Source organism: Polypterus senegalus, chromosome 1 (assembly GCF_016835505.1).
Source record: "Polypterus senegalus isolate Bchr_013 chromosome 1, ASM1683550v1, whole genome shotgun sequence".
Lineage (NCBI taxonomy): Eukaryota > Metazoa > Chordata > Cladistia > Polypteriformes > Polypteridae > Polypterus > Polypterus senegalus.
Window position 1 is genome coordinate 17329734 of NC_053154.1, and position 23472 is coordinate 17353205.

Sequence of the window (23472 nt, forward strand, 5' to 3'; positions counted from 1 at the left end):
ATCGCAGGAGATCAGCAGTTTCTGAAATATTCAGAGCAGCCTGCCTGGCACCGACACCCATGCCACGTTCAAAGTCACTACAGTCCCCTTTGTTCTCCGTTCTGATTCGCAGTTTGAACTCCAGCAGGTGGTCTTGATGACGTCTCCAGGCCGAAATGCATCGAGTTGCTGCCATGTGATTGGCTGATTAGATATTTGTGTTAACGAGCCGTTGAACTGGTGTACCTAATAAAATGGCCAGCGAGTGTAAATGCTGAACAGACTAATTTTTTATTACATCTCCCCACCCTGACCCACTGAATACTTAAAAAAATTTAATAAATTTTTTTTATTTATCCGTAATTGTAGCAAACAAAAATAATAACATTTCAATGTCATAAACAAAAGCAAAAAAAACAAAACATTTTTCATGTGGTCGTCCAAGGCTCACATTGCGCATCTGGAGGAGAGAGGAGGAAGCGCAGAGCGGTGGTCTCTCATCTTCATCATCATCATCGTCGTCTTCTTTTTCTCCCCCTTCACAGTTTTCAATCAGTAAAACTGGATTCCGCTCACTGCCCTTTGTCTTGGCCTTCCCTCCATCCGTGGGCTTTTTTGCCAAATTTGTACACCAGCCTCCTGTCGACCCGCTCTAGAATGCCAGTTTTATAGTAATGTCTGTGGAAAGAGGGGACACACGAGCGTTAATGCTTGTTAATCAGGGCGTTTTTGATCTCGTCGATCAGTTCACGTCAGCGAGGCACTGAGAGAGAGTGTGTGCAGCACTGTGCACTCTGGAGGAAACACACACACACACACACACACATGCTGTCCACCGAAGATGAAACACTCTTATAACACACTGGTGAAGCCTCGTCTGGAGTACTGGGTGGAATAAAAGGTAGAGAAGGTCCAGAGATGAGCGACGAGGCTGATTCAGGGCTACAGAAGATGAGTAATAAGAAAAGATTAAAAGAGCTGAGCCTTTACAGTTTAAGAAAAAGAAGATTAAGAGGAGACCTGAGTGAAGTGTTTAAAATGATGAAGGGAATCAGTCCAGTCGATCGAGACGGTGACTTTAAAAGGAGTTCATCAAGAACACGAGGACACATTTGCAAACTTATTAAGGGTAAATTTCGCACAAACATTAGGAAGTTTTTCTTTACACAAAGAACGATAGACACTTGGAATAAGCGAACAAGTAGTGTGGTAGACAGTGAGACGTTAGGGACTTTCAAAACTCAACTTGATGTTATTTTGGAACATTAAAGTGTTAGAACCATCAAGATGATTGAATGAAGAGGTCATTCAGACCAACAAAGCTTGCCAGTCTTATCCTCTTAATTCTTCTAAAACAAAAGTAAAACTAAAAAGAAAGTAGTCAAGAGTACAAGGAGATAAGGTGCAAGGTGAAGAGAGAGGTGACGAAGGCTCAAGAAAAGGCGTATGATGAGTTGTATGAGAGGTTGCACACTAAGGAGGGAGAAAAAGATCAGTGGGCTACAGAGTGGGACAAGCTGGGAAAGATGAGCAGTAGGTTAGGGTGATAAAGGATAAAGATGGAAATGTACTCACAAGTGAGGAGAGTGTGATGAGCAGATTGAAAGAGTACTTTGAGAGGCGGATGAATGAAGAGAACAAGAGAGAGAAGAGGTTGGATGATGTGGAGATAGTGAATCAGGAAGTGCAATGGATTAGCAAGGAGGAAGTAAGGACAGCGATGAAGAGGATGAAAAATGGAAAGGCCGTTGGTCCAGATGACATACCTGTGGAAGCATGGAGGTGTTTAGGAGAGACGACAGTGGAGTTTTTAACCAGATTGTTTAATGGAATCTTGGAAAGTGAGAGGATGCATGAGGAGTGGAGAAGAAGTGTACTGGTGCTGATATTTAAGAATAAGGGAGATGTGCAGGACTGTAGTAACTAAAAGGAGATAAAATTGATGAGCCACAGCATGAAGTTATGGGAAAGAGTAGTGGAAGGTCAGTTAAGAAGTGAGGTGATGATTAGTGAGCAGCAGGATGGTTTAATACCAGGAAAGAGCACCACAGATGTGATGTTTGCTCTGAGGATGTTGATGGAGAAGTTTAGAGAAGGCCAGAAGGAGATTCATTGCGTCTTTGTGGGCCTGGAGAAAGAATATGACAGGGTGAGGAGAGAAGAGCTGTGGTATTGTATGAGGAAGTCGGGAGTGGCAGAGAAGTACGTAAGAGTTGTACAGGATATGTACGAGGAACGTGTGACCATGGTGAGGTCTGTGGTAGGAGTGACGGAGGTGGGATTACATCAGCGATCAGCTCTGAGCCCTTTCTTATCTGCAATGGTGATGGACAGGCTGACAGATGAGATTAGTCAGGAGTCCCTGTGGACTGTGATGTTTGCTGACGACATCGTGATCTGTAGCGAGAGTAGGGAGCAGACTGAGGAGACCCTGGAGAGATGGAGATCTGCTCTGGAGAGGAGAGGAATGAAGGTCAGTAGGACCACCAAGACAGAATACATGTGTGTGAATGAGATGGAGGTCAGTGGAATGATGAGGATGAGGGGAGTAGAGTTGGCGAAGGTGGATGAGTTTAAATACTTGGGATCAACAGTCCAGAGTAATGGGGATTGTGGAAGAGAAGTGAAGAAGAGAGTGCAGGCAGGGTGGAGAAGAGTGTCAGGAGTGATTTGTGACTGACGGGTATCAGCAAGAGTGAAAGGGAAGGTCTACAGGACGGTAGTGAGACCAGCTATGTTATATCGGCTGGAGACGGTGGTACTGACCAGAAAGCAGGAGACAGAGCTGGAGGTGGCAGAGTTAAAGATGCTAAGATTTGCATTGGGTGTGATGAGGATGGACAGGATTAGAAATGAGGACATTAGAGGGTCAGCTCAGGTTGGACAGTGTGGAGACAAAGTCAGAGAGATGAGATTGTGTTGGTTTGGACATGTGCAGAGGAGAGATGCTGGGTATATTGGGAGAAGGATGATAAGGATAGAGCTGCCAGGGAAGAGGAGGAGAGGGAGACCAAAGAGAAGGTTTATGGATGTGGTGAGAAAGGACATGCAGGTGATGAGTGTGACAGAGCAAGATGGAGAGGACAGAAAGATATGAAAGAAGATGATCCGCTGTGGCAACCACTAATGGGAGCAGCCAGAAGAAGAAGAAGTGGAAAGGTGAAGTCCATCTGGTGTCCTGAGGAGGGCATCTTAGATAAGGTGGGCTGACTGCTCTAAGGGGAGACCAAGAGAGAGAAAAACGCTGCTTTGACTCATACTTTGCCCAAAATAAAAAGAGAATTAAAGAAAAAAACACACTAACACCGCCTCACCAAATCTAATGGCACTGCACACTCGGATTCACAACTTCCTCCATTTTTCAGCTGCTGTTGAACTGCAGACACTTGGCACATTAGGTTATTTTATTACTTATTATTTGACTGATGCCTTTATCTAAGGCATCTTACATTTAATAATAATGGGGATATAATATGGGGATTAGGGATCCACATTCGGACCACAGGGTAAGCGCCCCCTGCTGGCCTCACCAACACCTCTTCCAGCAGCAACCCAAGCTTTTTCTCAGATGGTCTCCCATCCAAGTACTGGCTGGGCCATACATGCTTAGCTTAAGATAGATAGATAGATAGAAAGATATGAAAGGCACTATATAATAGATAATATAAAATAATTTAATAATACATAATAGATAATAGATTGACAGCTTGGTAGAAATTCACTATACAATAGATAGATAGAAATTAAAGGCATTATTATATAGATCCATCCATTTTCCAACCCGCTGAATCCAAATACAGGGTCACAGGGTCTGCTGGAGCCAATCCCAGCCAACACAGGGCAGGAACCAATCTTGGGCAGGGTGCCAACCCACCGCAGGACACCCACACTAGGGCCAATTTAGAATCGCCAATCCACCTAACTTGCATGCCTTTGGATTGTGGGAGGAAACCCACGCAGACACGAGGAGAACAAGCAAACTCCACGCAGGGAGGACCCGGGAAGTGAACCCAGGTCTCAGCCACTGTGCCGCCCATAGATAGATATGAAAAGCAATATATAATAGATAGAAAGTCACTGCTCTGGGGATTAGGGATCCACATTCAGACCACAGACTAAGCGCCGCCTGCTGACCCTGCCAACAGCTCTTCTAGTAGTGACTCAAGCTTTTCCCAGATGGTCTCCCATCCAAGTTCTGGCCGGGCCTGAACGTGCGGATGACCTCTTCTGAAGTGCAGGTGACATGGTTGCTGGTATCTGACAGACAATTGGTGACATTTCTTTTGTTTTTCCAGTCGGAGCACTGGCAGGTGAAGGGACTTGCTCAGGGTCACACAGAGTCGGCACACTCAGAGTTTGAGGCCTGTCACCTTACCCACTACGCCACGCTGGCTGCCGTTATTTTCTCACGTAATTCAAGTTTGTCACAGCTGTCATGATGAACGTCCCCCCACTTACTAAATGCGTCAAGTTCGGCCCACGTTGTGTAAGACAAACTGTGTCAATATTGTGAGAGTTACGTCCTAAAGAGCAGCTCATCAACACTTTAAAGTCCATTTTCTTAGAACTTGCGTTTCGGCGAAGCGATTTTCCCATCCGCTCTGCTTGATTATCTGCTCTGTAGTTGATTGCATCAAACGCTCTGTCGTCTTGACTGTCACTTCACCTCCTCTCGGCGCTCACTCACTCGCTGCTCGCTGAGGCGTCTATCACTACAATCTCCGCTGTGCCTGCAAGCCAAGAGGAGGCTCTGATGGCAATCGGCGATGCTTCCTGTTTGCTACTTTCATCTTTCACCACGAATAAGCCTACTGACCCGCTTCTTATTTTCATTGCTGAGGCGGTCTCCATTTTTTTCTAGGTTTGGTGGAACAGATTCTACTTATTTGAAAGGAGACCATCAAACCAACCAACCGCCCATCCACTATCAAAACTGCTTCATTTAGTTTAGGGTTGCAGTAACTGGGATGGACTGGGATCAGAGTGGTGGCTCTGAGGCTATGCTGGAATCTGGAAGGCTGCCGGTTTGAATCCTTGTTACTGCTAAAAGGGATCCAACTCTGTTGGGCCCGTGAGTTAGGTGGTCCTTAACCCGCAATTGCTCCGGGGGGCGCTCTGACCCAAAGGGGTATGCAAAAATGTAACAAATTCCTAATACAAGAAATTGTATAAGGCGACATAAACAAAAAAAATGTTGGTCCACACGGGCCCACCACGATCAGCCAGACATTAAGCACCCCACACACCCGCCAGTGAACGAGGCCTGCTGGTTTGTAAGTAAAGTAGCGCAGAATACCGTCATGTCATGTCATGTTCTGACTGGTTTAATCCAGACTGGGTCATTGGGGGGTGCTGGAGCAGGGGTTTCCAACCTTTTTTTCCCCCCTGAGAGCTACTTTTGCAAAATGAAAATGGCCGAGAGCTCCTCATGTTTTCTCATCGCTTATTTCAAGCTTGTTTTGCCAGAACATTTACAAAATGTCGGTGTCCACAACTCACATTTTGCACTAAAACCACCACAAAAAAAAAAAAATACTGAGTTCACCTGCAAGTGCATTTTGTATGTCTGTATGCATTTTCTAGATCAGCCTGATGCATCGATCGTGATTGACCGGTAGATCGTAAAGGTAGCGCAGGTAGCGCAGTCTATCATATATCCTCCCTATGACATTTGCCACTTGATTGACATACAGGGCGGCCAGTCTGACATCTCTTCTCTTCTAACACGCTGGTCATCCCGCACTCACGATCAAACGCGCCAGCTACTGCAAAACTCCGGCTGTGATCGAGTTAGCCTTCCAATTTATATCGACTAAAGAAGGGATTTAACAAAATGTTTGAGGAGGGCATGGGCTGGATGTGGAATTGGAAGAGGATTTTTTTTCTCACAATGTCACAATCGAAGTGCGTTTTTCTGATGTCCGAGGTTCGATCCCCGGTGAGGGGTGCAGTGGAGTGTGTACGCCTGATGAGCCCAAAATAGGGAGAAACACGTGTCGCGTACGCTTTGCATTATTTGACAGTTAACTATGTAACATTCTATGATCTGCTTCTCGTGACTGAGAGGGCAGCCATGGCGGATGTTTGCAGACCAGCCACACAAATGCTATGTATGTGTATTTTATATATTATATATATTTACTGTCAAATAATGCAAAGAGTACGCATCACGTGTTTCGCCCTAATTCTGGGCTCATCAGTGCTCACTGCTCCCCTCTCGGCGATCGAACCTCTGACGTCAGCGCTAGAGGCGAAGCCTCTCATGTTGCGTCACGGCGTGTGGTTCGTTTAGTTGACAGTCTATAGATCGGGGTAATTAAATTCAAGGCATTCGTAGTCTGAATCACAATTTGATTGTATGGGTGGTTACCTATCAGGTAACGCTTGTGGTTGCTCAGCAAGTCGGCTAACGTCCGCCACGGGTGCCCTCTTTCAGTTGCGAGAAGAAGATCATAGAATGGTTGAAATAGTTTTTACCCCTGTTCTAGTGTATCAATGCAATTCCAAATCCACAGATATTCCTCATTCATTTGTCATTTTGTCCTTTTATTCACAGGTCCAGTTACATGTGTGATGTGTTGTTTAGTTAGTCAGATGACAAGTGGAGCCACTGAGGTTCACTCTGATGGAGTCCTTTAAATATTCGTCTCTCAGTCTTGTTCTGCACTTTGACTTCATGACATTCACGTCAGACTCGCAGAGGTATGGAGAACCAAACAAAGCAGACATTTTCAGAGCTGCTTGGTGAAGATTCTTTATAGTTATCTGGCTCTACTGAGCTCCAGAAATGCTGACAATGCTGTTGAGACTTTAACTGCACATTATTGTGAAGGTTTACTCATATATAAAGATATAAAATCCAATGTCTGTATGTATGTCTGTCTTTTCACGAGTGAACTTCTCGGGTTTTTTTTTTTTTCTATAATTTGCTTGAACATTCCGGTTGATTTTGCGACTTCTCTCATTTCGCTATGTATCTCAGTGCGCTTGCAGTAACGATTTATAATGTCAATCCAAGAAACACGCAGCGGGCCGAGGGGGGCGGGGCTTCTCAGTCACTCGCCAGCTTCGGGGCGTGGTCCTTAACTCCGCTCAGCTAGCGAACGAGCGAGAGAACAATTGAATTGAACTTTGTTTGATATTTAAAATAAAGTGTTACTTAGGTCTCAATGAGTTTGAGTCCGGATATTCTCTTAAGTGTATGCCACATTGAAAAGATAGATTGCAATTCAGATTGTAGATCGTGATTTTCTGTTAAAATGATTTTTTTGGAAAGATCGCCCACCCCTAATTTGACTAATCAAGTTTCCAAATGTATGTAGGATTCATGAACCCTTTGGTGAACTACTTGGAAAGGGGTTGTGCGGTACCGGTAGCTCGCGAGCGACGTGTTGGAGACCCCTGTGCTGGAGCCTCTCCCAGTTAGCATGGGGTGCGAGGCAGGAATGAACACAGTCATAGAAGCACACGCCGCCTGATGATGTGCCCCCAAACACGCTCTCTGATAGTCTGTGGCTGTTTTATTTCTGAGTCTCTCAGCGAATATCCTGCAGATGCTGCGCTTGGCTGAGCCTCAATAAGAAACGGGATGGCGTGCGTATGCGTTACGTGTTAGCTTGCTGTAAGAGATCAGATGAGATTACATCAGCTTTATTGATCCTACAGAGATAGTCAGATGCATAGAAATCACAAGGACACAGACTCACAGGACAGATAATCAATCAATCGATTGATCAATCAACAGTGGTGCAGTTCTAGCGCTGCTGCCTCCCATTAAGGAGCCCTCGGCTCGCACCCCCCGGAAGGCTTCCACAGCCCTGCTAATAAATGTCTGACTCGTGACTTGGGACTGCTGAGCTACCCAAGCTTGAAGGACTGAACGGCCTCCTCTCGTTTGTCAAACTTCTTCTGTTCTTTGTGCAGACATTACAGATTGAACTTCACATTTTAATTTGCAACTTAACGAATAGCAGCATTTAGTTTGGGGATGTCCGGCAGACGCATTGAATTGCCTCATTACAGCAGCCAGCAAAGACCCCCAGAGGCGCCTCTTCACACACTAGAGTGGTATGAGCCTGTGGCTAAAAGGGCTCCAAGAGAGCGCCTCCTGGAGGAGATGGTTCATGACGGTATCCATATTTTACCACCATCCTCTTTTCCACAACAGCTTCCAGGGTGTCCAGTTCTGTTGTAAGACGCTTTGGATAAAAGTGTCTGCTAAGCAAACAAGTGTAAATGTCCAGGGTTCTACCTGTGATGGAGCAGACTTTCCTGTTAAGTTTCTTCAGACGTTGTGCTTCTTTTGAGCTCAGGTTGCTTCCCTCAGAAGACCTCAGTGTAGACCACCACATTGCCTACTATGGACTGGTAGAACATTTCCATCAGCTTGCTGCACACATCCAAAGTCCTGAGTCTCCTTAGCAAGTCCAGTCTGTGTTGTCAGACCAGACCAGTAGGTTGTTCTTTGTGAACCCCCAGATGCTTGTTGCTCTGCACCATTTCCACATCCTCCCCCTGAAAGCTGACTGGTCTAAGAGGCTCCTTGGCATGTCGGAAGTCCACCACCAGCTCTTTTGTGTTGCTAACGTTGAGTTGCAGGTTGTTGTCTCTGCACCACAAGACAAAGTCCTCCACGACTTCCCTGTACTGGGACTCATCTCCATTACTAATGACGGACGAGTCATCTGAGTGTTTCTATAGATGGGAAGTGCTGGTACTGTACTGGAAGTCCATTGTGTAGAGGGGTGAACAGGAAGGGAGACAGGACAGTGCCCTGAGGTGCTCTGGTATGACACACCACCATTTTTGACACACAGCTCCTCAGCCTCACAAACTGCTATCTGTTATTTTGTAGGTAGTCCGTGATCCAAGAGATTGAGGTGGCATGAAGATTCAAAGCCTTGAGCTTTTTCCCCCCAGTAACAGAACAAGATGCAGAGGATAGAAAGATACGGAAAAAGATGATCTGCTGTGGCAACCCCTAATGGGAGCAGACAAAAGAAGAAGAATGAGGCCGATGGTGTTAAAAACCCTGACAAAGTCAAAGATGATCCTGATCCTGACTGTGGTGCCGACTTTGTCCAAATGGGAGTAAGCTCTGTGAAGCGTGTAGACAAGAACTTCCTTCACACCTACATGTGTCTGATAGGCAAACTGCAGAGGGTCCAGATGTTCAGGGGTCGTAGCTGTTTTAGGGCCAGACACTCAAAAGTCTTCATGATGAACTGGTCTGAAGTCCTTTGGATTACTGGAATGCCCTTTTGTTGGATAGGATGAGACAATTAGATGAAGGGTCCGGCTAGAATGGCCAGAACTATAAAGGCGATGGGTTAAGGGAGACAACCATCCAGGATACTTCACCCCGCCCAATACTCTAGGCGGCAGTACTCCTGGGCCAATATACTTGTGTATGTGCCCACAGGGAGTGTTGGCAACTGTAGTCATGTGGAACAACCCTGCTCAGCATTATGGGTGCCGCCAGTGAGAGCTGAAGAAGAAACTGATCCCAGTCTCGAGGGACATCCACCTGTACAAGCTCTGGAAGATGGCGCATCAAAGATATTTTTAGTAACAAAATGCATTTAATTTGTCATTCCAACAGATGGTGCATCACTAAAATTAACGCTGAGGCCACATACCCAGGACAATGGATTTTAGTGGCTGTGAAGTGCTTGCCCCTATTAGTCGAACTTTCAAACTAGCCAATGACCAACACTCCCACCCAACCACCTTTCGATGCCATGCATCATAATAGACAGCTTTGGGTTTTTAGCATGCGCTGAATGATGAGATGAAAGCATACAATAGGCTAATGGTGCGGGTTTCAACTGGTGTGAAACACAGTTTGTTCTGCTTACTCATTTTCGCATGTCCAGTGCGACTCTGTCTGGGTTGGAAACCATCGGTGCCTGGGGACACTCCCAACTTCCACATATCTTCATACACATCAGCATCACGGTAGGACAAAACGTTACATGACTTTAATTTCGTAACTGCACCTCCGTCCCCTGCAACTGCCGGACTGGACTGATGTCGTGTTTATTGTGCTCAGCACTTTATTGGATAACTTTTGTATCTGTAATATTTATCATTTGTGTCGTATTCTACTATAAATACTCACAGAATTTTATTGTAATAGGTTACATTTTATAAAACTTAAAGGTCACTAAAAAACTGCACACTTTGTCTGGGGAGATCACACATCTTGGTCTTGGCCACGTGGTTTGCCTGCACTGTGATCGTTCCATCTCGTGTTTCTCGCAACTTTTTGCATCAAATTTACCACAATAAACTTAGAATATACAGTAATCATGTGGGGGTCCTGCACCCCTCATCCCTGTAATTCGCAGGAGTTCACCAGATTTAATTTTAATCCAAATGAAAATGCTTATAACAATAGACCTTAACACTTGTGTATTTGCATACAGATTTGAATTTACTTTGTAATGATCTAATTTTTAAATAATAAGTAACATTAAACATGCAGTACATTTCTTTGGTGAAGATTTCATGTCATGGGGATTTTGTATCATGAAGTCGCAATCGCAATCGGAGTTGTGCTGATCATGTTTTGTGTCATGCCTGCTAGTTCCTGCTCTCATTATGTCATACAGTCGTATGAAAAAGTCTGGGAACCCCTCTTAATTCTTTGGATTTTTGTTTCTCATTGGCTGAGCTTTCAAAGTAGCAACTTCCTTTGAATATCTGACATGCCTTATGGAGACAGTAGGATTTCAGCAGTGACATTAAGTTTATTGGATTAACAGAAAATATGCAATATGCATCATAACAAAATTAGACAGGTGCATAAACTTGGGCACCCCAACAGAGATATGACATCAATACTTAGTTGAGCCTCCTTTTGCTCCTTTGAGCCTCTCGACGTTGTCCTCCTATAGCCTGTGATGAGTGTCTGGACTCTGATGGAGGTATTTCTGACCATTCTTCATACAAAATCTCTCCAGTTCAGTTCAATTTGATGGACAGTCTGCTTCAAATCATCCCATAGATTTTCAATGATATTCAAGTCAGGGGACTGTGACGGCCATTCCAGAACATTGTACTTCTCCCTCTGAATAAATGCCTTTGTAGATTTTGAACTGTGTTTTAGGTCATTGTCTTGTTGGAATATCCAACCCCTGCATGACTTCAACTTTGTGACTGATCCTTGAACATTATCCTGAAGAATTTGTTGATATTGGGTTGAATTCATCCAACCCTCGACTTTAACAAGGCCCCCAGTCCCTGAACTGGCCACACAGCCCCACAGCATGATGGGACCTCCACCAAATTTGACAGGAGGTAGCAGGTGTTTTTCTTGGGATGCGGTGTTCTTCTTCTGCCATGCAAAGCGCTTTTTGTTTTGACCAAATAACTCAATTTTGTTCTCATCAGCTCAAAGCACTTTGTTTGAAAATGAATCTGGCTTGTCTAAATGAGCATTGGCATACAACAAGCGACTCTGTTTCTGGTGTGAGTGCAGAAAGGGCTTCTTTCTCATCACCCTGCCATACAGATGTTCTTTGTGCAAATTGTGCTGAATTGTAGAACGATGTACAGATACACCATCTGCAGCGAGATGTTCTTGCAGGTCTTTGGAGGTGATCTGTGGGTTGTCTGTAACCTTCTCACAATCCTGCTCATATGCCACTCCTGTATTTTTCTTGGCCTGCCAGACCTGAGTTGGTTTAACAGCAACTGTGCCTGTGGCCTTCCATTTCCTGATTCCATCCCTTACAGTTGACACTGACAGTTTAAACCTACGAGATGGCTTTTTGTAGCTGTTGTGATGTGGGATTTTGCATATAACTTGATAAATGTTTTGTATGTCTTTATTTATAATTTAGGCAAACCAAGTGGTGAGAGGTATTTGTGTTTGCACAAACCAACCCCCCTTTTTACGACTGTCTCTTTGTAATTTTATGACAGGATTTGGGGGGATGTGTCTTAAACCAGTTTGATCCCCACACAAAGCCAGGTTAGCTTAACATATGGTCTTGGGGGGTTGAGGTGTTAAAATGTACTATTTCTCCCATTGGTCTGAGATATGGCTGTTTGGAATTGGCTTGTCTCAGAGGCCTTTAAGCACCATGATGTCCTATTGGTTCTAGGAATTGGAGAGAACATCTATAAATGTACTTGCTCAACCACATTCTCTCTCTCTGACCCACATATGATGAAGAAGCATCTCTCTTGCTAACCTGTGATGATGAAGACAACACAATGAAGAGCACAGCACAGCAGCCATATTGAACAGACATGTGGATGAAAGCTGAGCACCAACGATGCCTTAACTAGAGACATTAAGTAACTGCAAGTCTGTGTGCCACCTGAGTTACACACCACCATTTTATCAGGTTGTATGGTTGCCAATATTCAAATGTACTTTGCATTTTGTTATTATTTATGAATATTATCAGTAATACATTATTTTATGTGTAACTTAACTCCTGCTTGTCTTTTTACTACATCTAATTGCCTGAGGTAATAGATATAGAAGGGAAGGTGGGGATAAGTTATATACAGTGGTAAGTCTGTGAGATTAGGCATTCTAAGGCTACATATTAATAATACAATAGTTGACAGTAGAGCAATATATATATTACTCTACCAAGATAAAACAGTAGCCTTCACCTAAACCAGGAGACTCAACAATCTTTGTTTTCAGATCTTTTGAGAGTTGCTTTGAGGATCCCATGCTGTCTGTCACTCTTCAGAGGAGAGTCAAAGGGAAGGAAGCACAACTGGCAATTGACCACCATAAATACCTTTGACCACTCATGACTGGACACTCCTGTCTATGAAGTTCAAGGCTTAAAGAGATAATCCAACCAATTTGTTGTTGCCAGTAATCAGCATTGAGCAGTGACAGGCATTCAAATCAGCAAAATGACAAGGGGACCCACATTTGTGCACAGCCAGTTTTTCACATTTGATTTAATTTCATAACTAAATACTGCGTCACTAAAAATCTTTGTTAGGAAAACACCGCAGTGCTCAGATGTTCCTAGGAAATGAAAGACATACAGTTAGGTCCATAAATATTTGGACAGAGACAACTATTTTCTCATTTTGGTTCTGTACATCACCACAATGAATTTTAAATGAAACAACTCAGATGCAGTTCAAGTGCAGACTTTCAGCTTTAATTCAGTGGGTTGAACAAAACGATTGCATAATCCCTTCATTTCAGGGGCTCAAAAGTAATTGGACAAATTAAATAACTGGAAATAAAATATTCATTTCTAATGCTTGGCTGAAAACCCTTTGCTGGCAATGCCAGCCTGAAGTCTTGAACTCGTGGACATCACCAGATGCTGGGTTTCCTCCTTTTTAATGCTCTGCCAGGCCTTTACTTTCAGTTGCTGTTTGTTTGTGGGCCTTTCTGTCTGAAGTTTAGTCTTCAACAAGTGAAATGCCTGCTCAGTTGAGTTAAGATCAGGTGACTGACTTGGCCATTCAAGAATTTTCCACTTCTTTGCTTTAATAAACTCCTGGGTTGCTTTGGCTGTATGTTTTGGATCATTGTCCATCTGTATCATGAAATGGCTGCCACCCAATCAATTTGACGTCATTTAGCTGGATTTGAGCAGACAGTATGTCTCTGAACACCTCAGAATTCATTCGGCTGCTTCTGTCCTGTGTCACATCATCAATAAACACGAGTGTCCCAGTGCCACTGGCAGCCATGCACGCCCAAGCCATCACACTGCCTGACTCCACCGTGTTTTACAGATGATGTGCTATGCTTTGGATGATGAGCTGTTCCACGCCTTCTCCATACTTTTTTCTTGCCATCATTCTGGTAGAGGTTGATCTCAGTTTCATCTGTCCAAAGAATGTTTCTCCAGAACTGTGCTGGCTTTTTTAGATGTTCTTTAGCAAAGTCCAATCTAGCCTTTCTATTCTTGAGGCTTATGAGTGGCTTGCACCTTGCAGTGCACCCTCTGTATTTACTTTCATGCAGTCTTCTCTTTATGGTAGACTTGGATATCGATACGCTGACCAAGCCCTGGAGAGTGTTGTTCACTTGGTGGGCTGTTGTGAAGGAGTTTCTCTTCACCATGGAAATGATTCTGCGATCATCCACCACTGTTGTCTTCCGTGGACGTCCAGGTCTTTTTGCGTTGCTGAGTTCACCAGTGCTTGCTTTCTTTCTCAGGATGTACCAAACTGTAGATTTTGCCACTCGTAATATTGTAGTAATTTCTCGGATTGGTTTTTTCTGTTTCCGCAGCTTAAAGATGGCTTCTTTCAGCTGCACGGAGAGCTCCTTTGACCGCATGTTGTCTGTTCACAGCAAAATCTTCCACATGCAAGCACCACACCTCAGATCAACTCCAGGCCTTTTATCTGCTTAACTGGTAAGACATCACGACGGACTTGAACACACCTGCCATGAAATAGCCTTTGAGTCAATTGTCCAATTACTTTTGAGCCCCTGAAATGAAGGGATTGTGTTAAAAAAACGCTTTAGTTGCCTCACATTTTTATGCCATCGTTTTGTTCAACCCACTGAATTAAAGCTGAAAGTCTGCACTTCAACTGCATCGGAGTTGTTTCATTTCAAATTCATTGTGGTAACGTACAGAACCAAAATTAGACAAAAGTTGTCTCTGTCCAGATATTTATGGACCTAACTGTACCACTGTAATCTTTTTTGTTGAAAGGAGAGTCAATTATTATGCAGGCTGAGAGGGGTTCCCAAACTTTTTCATATGACTGTATGTCTGTATTGGTGTTTTATTTGTATGAACTTCACCAAATTACATTTTACATCTGATGTTGGTGTGGCATTCAAAGCTAGACATTGTGTTACCTTCACTTTTGTTGTAGACATTTTAAAGAATATGACGACCAATCGGCTTATCTCAATTTATTGTGTTGCCATTACCAACATTCAAATCTGGGAAAAACTGCTCAAGCCGTTAATGTCACCTTGCAGCTGGCTGTCACTGTCATATAATAAAAGTTATGGCCTTGAGTATCATCCTCAATAACATACTTTAGGAGCGGCCTACATTGTAACTTTTTCACGGTTATAAACCTGGATAACCCCGAGTGCAACTCACCTTAAGGCTCGACTGAGCTTCTCATAGTTCATTCTGCCATTTCTCTTTGCCTGGCCCCAGCGTTGTGCCAGTTTCTCTGACTTCAGCACTCGGAAAATGCCCGACTCTTTGTCCTCCCATTCCAAGATGTCCTGGTTAGGATTCAGCAGAAGGTTGCGTACAAATTCCCAAAGCTGGAGGTTTGAAGTACCTGAAGTGGAAATAATTGTGAAATGGCGTAAATAGACACGATGTGAGATGCTTTGTAAAATGGTAGACATCGGTTATTATAGTTCATTTAATGCAAAGGGCATCCTGATACACAACATTTTAAATTAGTGTTCTCTAGTAACAATCTGCACAAATCATCAGGACCTTTTATTATGTAACACACATGGGAGGCAGTAAAGGGCTCGAATAGTGACAGTTCCATGTCTGACCAGGGGTCGATGAGGTGTGTTGACTTTTTCTCTCAGTCTTCTGCATACCAATATATGGGAGATTCTGGAACTGGAATTGACATCATCATGGGCGCCAAGAAATGAAAGTGATGTCATCATGCCCACTGGAACTGAAAAACTGATGTCATCATGGTCACCAAACTGGAAGTGATGTGATCATGGCTGTTGGAACTGGAAGTGACATCACCATGGTCGACAAAACAGAAGTGACGTCATCATGGGTGCCCAGAAATGAAAGTGATGTCATCATGCCCACTGGAACTGAAAAACTGACGTCATCATGGTCACCAAACTGGAAGTGATGTGATCATGGCTGTTGGAACTGGAAGTGACATCACCGTGATCAACAAAACAGAAGTGATGTCATCATGGGTGCCAAATCAGAAGTGAAGTCATCATGGCCGCTTGGACTGGAGGTGGCATCATCATGGCCATCGGAACCAGAAGTGACATCACCACGGTCAACTGAAAAACTGACGTCATCATGGTCACCAAACTGGAAGTGATGTGATCATGGCTGTTGGAACCAGAAGTGACATCACCATTGGTTGACAAAACAGAAGTGACATCATCATGGGTGCCCAGAAATGCAAGTGATGTCATCATGGCCAAAAAAAAACACACACCCCACAAAACCCCCCCAGCCCCACCAAAACCGGAAGTGACGTGATCATGGCCATCTGAACCGGAAGTGACATCACCATGATCGACAAACCAGAAGTGACATCATCATGGGTGCTGGAACGCTGTGGAATTTCCTGTGAATGGTCTGCAGAAGACTGAGAGAAAAAGTCAGTGCACCTCGCCACCCCCTGGTCAGACATGGAATTGTTATTATTTAAGCCCTTTTGCTGCCTCCCATGCACACACGTGTGACAATCATTATTATATATTATAGATCAGTGCTTCTCAACCACAGCGCTTTCCGTGTCGGCTTTAAGTTTCCACCACCCGCTGAGCGATCGACTTTAATTTCTCACTGCCAGTTATTCTACTGGTCAGCTGCCGGCTTTGCTTCAGATGAATCTGCTCAGGTGCTTGCGAAGGGCTACGTGCCTGTGGGAGACTCCGCTGCTCTGTGCTTCCGCTTGCTTGCTTGCTTCAAAGCCCGTTACGTTATGTTGGCCTTGAGGAATAAATCTCTGTGACACTGAGAGGTGGCTGGCATGTTTGTCTGCCATTTCAGTTATCTGTATCTACCACACAGCCAGAGTTTAAAATACCCCATGGTAATTGGTGGGGGTGCGTGGTCAGGGTCCCAGTAACTAACGTGGTATGCATGTGAGATCTCTGCTTCACCTTCCAGCTGGGATGCCCAGAACTTTGAAGAGATGGGTACCAAATTCATAAACTGGTAAAAGTTCATGTAAAATAACCTTCATTTTCTTTCTTTGTGGTTCAGACATGGTGATAGGCCATCTCTCAAGAAATAACCAAAACACGCTTGCTACAATAAAGCAAATAAAACAATTTATTCGTAACATAAGGGTGTATATGTGTACATGTATCTATATGTGGTGTAATGGACTGCACACATGAGCTGGCACCCCGGCCAGGATTGAACAGGGGTCCTTAACCCGGCTAGGAGGCCAGTGCCATTTGAGCACTGGTGAATATTTTCTCCCCTAATAGTGAGTTTGAGTGCAGACCAAAACCAGCACACTGGACAGACCCGTGAATACGTTGTGCCTCCTTTAAGGGACAGTCAAAGTTTGAAATGAGACATTTTTAAATGTTTGTCTACAGTGTAATTGCTAGTGATTTAAAAACAATAGTCTCTCTATTATAAAAGAAAACCTTGAGACAAAACAAGACTATTGCCATTTCTGGTTTATGGTGCGCACACACGGTGCTCTCACCTCTCATTGGTGTGAATGCTTTTGTCAGACACAGTTCCTGCGTTCTTATAAATTTTTATGTTTTCTTCACTTTAAGTTCCCAATAAAAGAAGACGTTTTATGTCCAAATCTTATTGATTAATTTCATCCTGAAGGATTAGCAACAGAAGAAATGAGTACACGGGCAATCCTAGCCAGCAAGAAACGATGAAGTCAAATGAATTCATGTGAAAATTGTCAATTGGTTACACAGCAAATTGGTTAAATGCGTATCAATAGACTCTGCTAAAACTGTTGGCGGTGATGGTGCAGAAGATGAAAACATCAACTTACAATATCATGAAGAACGACGGTCTTCAACCTGTGGAGTGCGCCCCCCCCAGCACGCATTTTCCAACCCGCTGAATCCTAACTACAGGGTCACGGGGTCTGCTGGAGCCAATCCCAGGCAACATGGCAGGAATCAATCCCAGGCAGGGCACCAACCCACCGCAGGACACACACACCAAGCACAATTTAGAATCGCCAATGCACCTAACCTGGGAGGAAACCCACACAGACATGGGGAGAACATGCAAACTCCACGCAGGGAGGACCTGGGAAGCGAACCCTTAAAGGTCCCCTAACTGCGAGGCAGAAGCGCTACCCACTGCGCCACCCACACCGTCTGAGTGTCATATGAAAGCTTTATAAGGTACAGAGAAAAGAAAAACAAAACAGGGACACAGTGTGTAACAAAGCTCGAAATGTCAACTTTAATCTCGAAATTTCCACTTTAATCACGTAGTTTATTTTGTCATTAAAGTAGAACATCATAAACTTCATCTTAAAATCGTTTAATTTACTGGTTTCTCCAATCCCATCGTAACTAAAGTAGCACATTAAATGCTTTGTTTTGTATTTAATCTTCAATGTGCTCTGTGTGTGTGAATCACTACGTGCTTCTCAACAGGCTTTCTCTTCCTCCGACAGGACACAGAATCCATTACATTCATGATATTCCAGCTCTCTGAATAATTAAAATACTGAGATGTATATGTGATATCATTTTCATGATGATTGGAATGAAAGCATGTTATTAAACATGGGAAGACGATGGCGCAGTGATAGTGACGAACTGGCGCTCCATCCAGAGATTGTTCATGCCTCACGTAAGATGCTTGCTGCGCCGTGCGCGACCTTCGATGAAATCATTTATTGTAGCAGTACTGTCTCTTTCAAACGTACTAACCTCCAATTCCTGTCCTTCCTTTTCATTCTCCAAGTAACCAATCGCCACACAATCAGCTGTGTAATAGACGTTAAGCCATCTGTAAGCTTAGAATGCCGATTCTTCAAAACTTTTATGGAACATTGAAATATCTTTGTAGTACATGTTTAATTATTCTATCCATCTATCCATCCAGTGTCGCACCAGTCTCAGCAAGAATACAGCGCGAGGCAGGAACAATCCGTGAACAGGCACCAGCTCTTCGCTAGCGCCGTGCCACTGTGTCCTCACATGTTTAATTAATAAAAATATAGATTACTGAAAATGATATTAACAGTTTATCTGTATAATGTAATAAACATATTTTGCTGCATTTCATCTTAAAAATGATATTGTCATAATATGTAAATACGCGCTTAATAAAGTGGCTCAGATTGTGCAATATTATAACTGTAGTGCAAGTTTACAGTGGGGTGGTTGTACTTATAAGTCCTAACAGTTCTACAAGGTGCAATTGATTGAGTGAGTTTAAAGTTCTTGGGATGAAACTGTTTCTGAACCGCGAGGTCCGTACAGGAAAGGCTTTGAAACATTTGTCATATGAGAGCAGTTCAAATAGACTGTGTGCATTGCTGAGGCAGCGTGTGCTTGATGCTGTATCCCGATAATTCTCTTTCTGATCAGCTGCTGTAGAGCTGTGATTCCCCCCTCAGATACAGTGATATAAATACTCTGAGTGGTGCAGTGAGAGTAATATGGAAAAAGTTGATCCGCTGTGGCAACTCCTAACGGGAGCAGCTGAATGAAGAAAAAGAAGGTGAAGTGAGAGTAACAACACTAAAGCAGCTATCGTATTTAGAATAGTTTGGCCATTCTGCAGATCATTATATTATTACAGGTTAATTACAATCAGATGCCTTAAACTAATAAACAATATGCGGTTAATTTCAATGTATTTATAAAGCTGGGTCAGGGATGTGGATCTAAATACGAAAGGGAAATCACACTGGAACAAAACCACTGCTTTGACCTTGGTGCCACCAGTTTGCAAAACCAAGCAGATAACTTGTGTACGCCAGGGTTTGAGCCAGCATGAAAATGTGCTTGGCTTTATACCAAGTTTAGGTTTTCTACATCGCGATTTGAGCATGGAAATGAGAGTACGCAACATTTATGTGCGTACCACTGTTTATACATGAAGCCCCTGGTGATTACCGCTACTGCTGAGCCACTGTGCTGCCCGTAAAAAAAGAAAACAAGAATCGAAAATATGAAAAATACATCTAGTGAACAAATAACACAAAGGGGCCTCTCCTCGCCGGCTACATCGGTTCGCGTGAATCCAAAATTTAAATACTCTTCAGAATATTTTCTTGATTTAACCTCCGGAACGACGCTCTTCTCCGTGCTTGTTGATGCTTCACAATTGTCCGAGCCTCGTTTGCGCCCAATTAAAAATTTATCCATGTTGGTGAGCCAAAAATGTTTGGTTTTTACAACGTATATTCGAGTTGCTGCGAACACTATCGAGTACTTCAGTCAAACAACCAGACTGAAATATGGCCTCAGTGAGACAAAGTTCACATTTATATTAGCAGGTGCATCTCTAGTAAATTCAGCAAAGATTGAAACTTTCCGTGAAAGCGCGAGAAATAAGAAGAGGTGGGCAGTGTTGCCATATGTGGCGTAATTTCACTATTCGTAGGGAAATTTTAAACTTAAAATATAGGACTAAATTTTATCAGGGTTTCAAATAAACGTTAGAGGGGCGCGATTAAGACTTATGAAAACTCGGGTCGCAAATACTTAAAGGTTGAGAAACGCTGCTGTAGAATATCTACAACCGTTAACACCGTCCAGTCTTCCACCGCACAAATTACTGTTGAAAGAAGATTGTATCGTAATGTTATTGGGGAATTTATGTACGAGTGATGGGCTATGCAAAAGGACAAGATTAGTTGTATTGAAAATTGGTCAAACAATTCTGACATGTAAAATTTTAACAGGCAACAAGAAAGGTAATGCAGTACATCTTCAGGGGATAACGTTACAGTGATCCCTCACTATATTGGATTTTAAATGTAAGCATATCTAAATATATATCATGGATTTTTCGCTGGTTCGCCGATTTCTCCTGACAATGGGTCTTTTAATTTATGGTACATGCTTCCTCAGTTGGTTTGTCCAGTTGATTTCATACAAGGGATGCTATTGGCGGATGGCTGAGAAGCTACCCAATCAGAGCACGTATTAAATAAAACTCCTCAATGATATACGATATGCTTCCTGCGCGGTGCTTCGCATACTTGAAAGCCCAAACAGCACGTATTGATTTTTGATTGTTTGCTTTTCTCTCTCTGACATTCTCTGCTCCTGACGGAGGGGCTGTTTGTACAGAGGCTGTTTGCTTAGAAGATACGGACGCTCCTCTAAAAATGCTGAAAGACAACCTTCACATTGATCCCTTCATTGCGGCCGCTTTATCGCGGCGCTTCATTTACTTAAAAGCCCAACAGCCCTATTGATTTTTGATTGTTTGCTTCTCTCTCTCTCTGACATTCTCTGCTCCTGACGCACACTCCTTTGAAGAGGAAGATTTGTTTGCATTCGTTTAATTGTGAGACGGAACTGTCATCTCTGTCTTGTCATGGAGCACAGTTTAAACTTTTGAAAAAGAGACAAATGTGTGTTTGCAGTGTTTTAAAGTCCCTGTGTGCAAAACCCAAGCGTGACAATATAAAAATAACAATATAAACGTATGGTTTTTACTTCACGGATTTTCACCTTCCACAGGGGGTTCTGAAACGCAACCCTCGCAATCGGGGAGGAATCACTGTAGACACCAAAGGAGATCTTGATATGCCATTCGTATTGAAACGTTCACAGTTTCCCGTTAGAATAGCTTTTGCTGTGACAATTAACAAACCACAGGGACAAACATTCGAAAAAGTCGGTTTATTTATTAGAGAGAAAGAAACGAAATTCTCTTACGGGCAGTCATACGTTGTGTTGTCACGATGTAAGTCCAAACGCAGAATCAAAATTCAGTGTGATAGATGAAAAGTTAATTCCAAATAAGTTTTACAGTAAAAGGGTAAGTTTAAAAAGTATCGTCGTGTTAATTTCAAAGCCAAATAGAAGGAAAACGTGTAACGCAACATGAAACCTAATTAAACTAAGCACATAATATGCTTTCATTCTGCGCTCAGTAGCTCTTCTCCTTATTCATTCTGGCTGCACCTCCTGGTTGCTGATGGTACTTTTGAGGGTTTTTTTCTTTTTTTTTTACATACAACGTCTTCAGTTGCTGGCAAAATGAGACCTGCTGGGTGGCTGGTGATCCGTCAGCTCCTTTCGTTAGCAAGGTGAACGTGTGGCGCTTACTGTAATTAGGGCCTTTAACTGCTCGTGCCCTTGCTATTCCTTTTGGACTAATGGCAAACCTGTCCAACTCCCATACGGTTGAGTCTGTCACTCTTCTAGTCCGGGTCTTGGTCCTTTTGGTGTCAAAGGTGCTGCATGGCCACACCGTTTAGGGCATGGAGGTCTCCTCTATGGTCAGCAGTAGATATGACCAGGTTGAGTGAGCTTGATGAGAAGAGAGAAGATTAGGAGTGTGTACGGATTTTTTTTTTTTTTAATGGAAGGAATAGAGCATTTCCATTGGTTACTTGGATGCACATAAGCCCGTCCTTATTGGCTGACTATTGGAGAAAAGTTTTGCCCATCAAGGTTGCCAATCGTTGAGTTATGGCTCTTTGTTTGAGCCGAACGCTTAACTGGTATCGTCAGTAGACAGCTCTGGGATCTCACTTAGCTGCTGATCACTTTATCAGGTAAGGTCAAACAAAAAGAAACCGATATTAGGGGGGTCTGCCAGTGACGTGTGACTTGTCCAGGCACAGTAAAATGGAGAATGTCAGTCTGTCCTACAATGACAACTTTTTTTGTTTGTTTGTTTCATCACTTATTTTTTCATTTTTGCAGGTGTGTCAATATACGTAGAGTATGCAGTATAGGATTCACACGTTGTTATAACACACACCTTTACTGCACTATACACACAGTGCATGTGCCATAACTAATATTCAGGGTTTTTAGCTTGTGAAATACAAATAAAAACACTTGTCCATGGGGCGTCTTGACTCTTTTATGTTTCTCATACTTACAGTTCTTTCTTTGTTCTAAGGGAACCTTAGGGCAGGGTCTCGGTGTGACGGGTTCCACAGATCTCTCAGGTCCACAATCTGTAAGTAAAAATATACACACATCAATTTATGCTTATATATAAAAGTTCCAAATATATCTTGTAAGTGCCACATGGGTTGGATGGGCATCCGAACAGTACATTTGATGGTTCTTTACCCAGACCTTGGGGGGTATTGGGTCCTAGCTGACAGATGTGATGAAGACCATGGAGCGGCTGCTGCTTCACCACCTGAGGCCACAGGTCCACCATGCCCTCGACCCTCTGCAGTTCACATACCAGGAGAAGGTGGGAGCGGAGGATGCCATCATCTATATGCCACACCGATCCTTCTCCCACTTGGACAGAGGCAGTGGTGCTGTAAGAATTATGTTTCTGGACTTCTCTAGTGCCTTCAACACCATCCAACCTCTGCTCCTTAGGGACAAGCTGACAGAGATGGGAGTAGATTCATACCTGGTGCCATGGATCATGGACTATCTTACAGACAGACCTCAGTATGTGCGTCTCAGGAACTGCAGGTCTGACATTGTGGTCAGCAACACAGGAGCACCGCAGGGGACTGTACTTTGTCCAGTCCTGTTCAGCCAACATACATCAGACTTCCAATACAACTCGGAGTCCTGCCACATGCAAAAGTTCACTGATGACACTGCTATAATGGGCTGCATCAGGAGTGGGCAGGAAGAGGAGTACAGGAACCTAATCAAGGACTTTGTTAAATGGT

The 23472-nt window shown here is 43.4% G+C and overlaps 1 protein-coding gene across 1 annotated transcript in view; it reads right to left on the reverse strand.

The window, feature by feature from the left end:
• Window positions 1–342: 342 nt before the first annotated feature.
• LOC120523239 (ETS-related transcription factor Elf-5-like) overlaps window positions 343–23472 on the reverse strand; it is an 83485-nt gene continuing 60355 nt past the window's right edge. The window contains exons 5-7 of the mRNA XM_039744342.1: window positions 22708–22785; window positions 15051–15240; window positions 343–657 (exon numbers count right to left, since the gene is read on the reverse strand). Coding sequence (XP_039600276.1) covers window positions 552–657; window positions 15051–15240; window positions 22708–22785 — 374 coding nt within the window. The 3' untranslated portion in view covers window positions 343–551. The remainder of the gene's footprint in view (window positions 658–15050; window positions 15241–22707; window positions 22786–23472) is intronic.